We start from the raw sequence: 4,060 nt of genomic DNA, 5'->3' as shown, positions 1-4,060 counted from the left end.
CTTGTTCTTTTGAGATCAGGTCCCATGTAGCCCAGGCTTGTTCTTTTGAGATCAGGTCCCATGTAGCCCAGGCTTGTTCTTTTGAGATCAGGTCCCATGTAGCCCAGGCTTATCTTGAAGTTGTAGTTGCTAAAAGTAGGGTCTTGTGTAGCCGAGCCAGCCTCAGACTATGCAGCTGACAAAAGCTGGCCTTAATTTCTCCCTGAAGCCCCATTTCTCCTGTCTCATCTCTCAAGTTCTGGGATTATAGGCATGTGCTACCAAGCCCGGTATTAATGACCTTTTTAAAAAAACTAATTTAAACATATCAAAATGCCTGGCTGTGCTGACTCAAACCTATAATCACAGAACTCAGGAGGTTGAAATGGATTAATGTGAATCCAAGGGCAGCCTGGGCTACAGAATGAGTGCTGGGTTAGCTTGGGCTACAGTATGATCAAAGAAAACCGTCAGGGCCAGGAAGATGGCACAGCGTATAAAGCACTTGCCACACAAGTCTAAGGACATAGTTGCAATCCCCAGCCGCCTTGCAAAAGCCAGGTGGGCACAGCCCCCTGCCTGTGATCCTTGCACTCCTGCAGGGCACTCTGAAGCCAGAGGCTGGTGCTCCCTGGGCGAAGCTGGCTAACTAGACTCATGAAATCCACAAACTCTGGGTTCCAATGAGAGAGCCCACCTCAAAGTATAACGTGGAAATGACTAAGGGAGACATCTGAAATCAACCTCTTTCCTCAGTGTTCATTGGTGCTCAATCTCTCTCTCTCTCTCTCTCTCTCTCACACACACACACACACACACATACTCAACCACACATATACTCATGCATGCATACCCTCCCCCCAAGACACCTAAAATAAAGTCAATATTTATAACAATTATTTCAGCAGTGGAAAATGGTAAGAGGAATGTATTACCTTTATGATAAAATAAACTAAACCCAAGTCTATAGAAAATGGTCCATTTCCAAAGACTTGACTGTGTGGAATGTCATCAGTGGTCTGGAAAATGGATCAATGGCCATAAGAACTTTCACACAGTTCTAAGGTATGATCCAGCAAGTCTACTTCTGGAAGGCTATCCTAGAGAAGTTGCACAAAACCCAAGACAAGGGGCCAGAGACAGCGCAGCAGTTAGGAGTATCTGTTGCTCTTGCACAGTACCAAAGTTAAGATCCCAAAGTACCCATAGCTCACATCCACCTGTAACTTCACCCAGTTCCACAGAAGTTCTCTCTCCCAGCCCCTGTAGGCACCTGCAAACACATAGCACATACAGACACATATGCACATAAATACAAATTGAAAAACACACACAGAGAAGAAATCATTGCAAAGAATGTGTATTTAGTATAGCAAAAATAAAGTTTAAGGCTTTAAAAGGAAAAGATTCCTTTTCATACCATGTTCATAAGGTGAGAAAGTTCCAGCATCGATGTTAATATAGGGGTCAATTTTGATGGCAGTAACTCGGAGTCCACATGACTTGAGAATAGTCCCAATGCTGCTGGCGATAATCCCTTTACCAATGCCTGAGATGACCCCACCAGTAACCAGGATATACTTCATTGGCGGGCGAATAGGTGACTGCCAATACCCAGATGCAATCTGAGAAACAACCAAATTAAGACTTAGAGTTGACTGTCATCGCTGTAGGATAAAGTGCTACGCCATCTTCCATGGTTATGAATATTTATTAAGGTTGGAATAACATTTCATTGATTGCTTAGATCACAGCTCAGTTCCTATAGAAAACGAACTGTAAACCTATCTGCAGACCATGCAAGAGGCACAACTGCTTGTGGACGTTGTACATCGTGGTGCGCACTAGGCTCCGCACCACGATGTACAACGTCCACAAGCAGTAATCCTGAAGCAGGAAGACAGTTCTGAGTTCAAACCCAGCCCAGGCTACATAATTAGATCCAAGCCAGACTGGGCTTGAGAGAAAGAGTCTCAACAAACCAACAATATACAATATAAAGTTGGCTAGTATGAGTCCCAGTACTCAAGAGACAAAGACAGGTGGGTCTCTCTAAATTAAAGGGCAGCCTGGTCTATACAACAAGTTCCAGGCAAGTTGTGGCTACACAGTGAGACCCTGCCTCAAACAAGAAAGAAGAAACAAACAGAGAGAGAGAGAGAGAGAGAGAGTCAAAGAGAGACAGACAGAGACAGACAGAGAGAGAATGGATGCAACAATTGTGAGTTATGTGTTACAGCTTTGTACTAAGCTTGGGGTGGGGGGTTTCAAACTAAAACACATCTCTGTTCCAACTTGCCACACATGCATTTCCACTCCACTGTGCAGGCCTACACCAAAAGACACCTTTCTAACGATGCTCATTTTAAAAGTAATGTAAATCGAACACAAAAGAGTACTTACAGGATAAACCCGATTTATGCCCGATTTATGTCCGATTTATGACGTGATGAGCAAAACTAAGCCAAGACGATGATCATCAAAACAGTGCAAGGGGGCGGAGTAGGAAAATGAACTGACTAGAAGAAAAAGAGCACCAAGGACCTCTGTGGGTTGGTGAAACGGTCTAAATCTAGTCAAACCCCACAGACCTGATGTGAAATGGCACATTTCAAGAGCATAAAGTACACATCAATTGTTTTGAAGACGTCATCCGCCTCCCCCAGGTGGTAGAGCTTAGTATGCCAGCTAGAAGGGTTGTTGTTTAACCTGTACGCTGGTGCAGAAAGCCTACTCAAAACCGTCCCTGCGGAGCTCGCCCCACTCCGTCTCGTGGTTTCACTTCCGCCAACGCCATCTCGGGGCTCCACAAAGCAGAGAAAAATAGGGCTTGGGGTGTGAAATCCAGCGCGGAGAGGCACACCCCAGGGACGCGCCAATTTGGAGCCCGGGTCACTAGCTACCTCCAGGAGACAGGCTCTGTCAAAGCACCCAGCACTAGTGGGTGTTGTCCTTACCCCACCCCCACCCTTTCCCCAAGGCCCATTGGATCACCTAGGTTTTCGAACACTATATGCGAGATGCGAATGGCTGTGGGCTGGGCGTGGGCACCAGCTATAAGGGGACAAAACTGCCCAGGCCCCAAATGTGCTGCGGGCAAGGCCGAAATGGTCCCGGGGGACAAATGGTGTTCTAGGCACCGAGGCTGGAGGGGAAGAGGCCCAGGAGGGGTGTTACCTGTGCAGTGGCGAGGGCGCCCTGGAGGGTGGCTCACGCGGCTCCACCCAGCGGCCAGCCTGGCCTGGCGCTCACCTGTCCTACGGGTGCAGGGACCGCATCTACGGCTCTCTGGTCACCACTCGATCCTGCCTGCCCCCAGGGACTGAGGAGCCCTCCTCACCCACCTTCCCCTAGCAGTCCGGCAGCCGGCCCAGCTGACTCACGCTGGTTGTGAAATTGCGAGTGCTGCAGCGTTGGGTTCCAGCGACAGTACAAAACAAGCGCCTAAAAAGTGTTTCCTATAGCACAGGCAGCTCCCATCACCCTCTGCTCTAGACGTCCTTGGCCCCAGGCCACAGTATGGGCCGGCCCCTCCCTCCCTCCTTTCCCCCTCCCTACCCCCTTCCTCCTCCCCTCCCTCCTGTGGTTAGCTAGCTTCAGGCCAGCCCCTAAAGGCTCCAGGACTTCTCTGAACCCCCGACCAGCCTAGTCCCTTGCTTGGATTCTCCCACCAACTTCACTCACCATAAATGTTTGACCATCTGCTCCAGTGCAGCCCAGCGGTCCGCCACCGCAAAAGGTGGGAAAGGAGGAAAACAAAGCAGAATTCTTGCCTAGGAGCTCACTGCCCATCTACGTGTTCATTGGTAAATGAACTTCCTTAGCCCAAAGTTAGGAAGAGAGGAGGAGCAGAGCTAAGTAGGAGAGAAGGCTTCCAAAGCGACGGGGGAGTGTTTAAGAGGTAAGTGTGGCAAAGGACACCCAAGGCTGTTTCAGGTGGAGGAAAGGAGGAAAAACAACTGAAAAATAAAAGATCTAACTGGACACAGGTTTGAAGGGAGCTGACATTTTAGAAAAGCCGCGAATTTTTTTTTATTTGGTTTTTAAGACAGGCTAGGACTGGAGATGTAGCTCATTTGGT

General features: G+C 48.5%; 1 protein-coding gene across 12 annotated transcripts in view; it reads right to left on the bottom strand.

Annotated features, from left to right (window-relative positions):
* Window positions 1-3,815, bottom strand: part of Ctps2 (CTP synthase 2) — a 133,841-nt gene extending 130,026 nt beyond the window's left edge. For 2 of the 12 annotated variants that reach the window (XM_021152652.2, XM_021152657.2), the window contains exons 1-2: window positions 3,157-3,489; window positions 1,400-1,604 (exon numbers count right to left, since the gene is read on the bottom strand). In XM_021152652.2, the coding sequence (XP_021008311.1) occupies window positions 1,400-1,565 (166 nt within the window). In that variant the 5' untranslated portion in view covers window positions 1,566-1,604; window positions 3,157-3,489. Of the gene's footprint in view, window positions 1-1,399; window positions 1,605-2,382; window positions 2,499-2,688; window positions 2,917-3,156; window positions 3,512-3,663 lie in introns of those variants that run through there. The other 10 variants (XM_029473354.1, XM_029473355.1, XM_021152651.2 and 7 more) reach the window with 10 other exon arrangements.
* Between the last annotated feature and the right edge of the window lie 245 nt (window positions 3,816-4,060).

The sequence above is a fragment of the Mus caroli genome, chromosome X (genome assembly GCF_900094665.2).
Source record: "Mus caroli chromosome X, CAROLI_EIJ_v1.1, whole genome shotgun sequence".
Lineage (NCBI taxonomy): Eukaryota > Metazoa > Chordata > Mammalia > Rodentia > Muridae > Mus > Mus caroli.
Note: the sequence above shows the minus strand (reverse complement) of the source record. Positions and strands in the feature narration are given on the sequence as shown.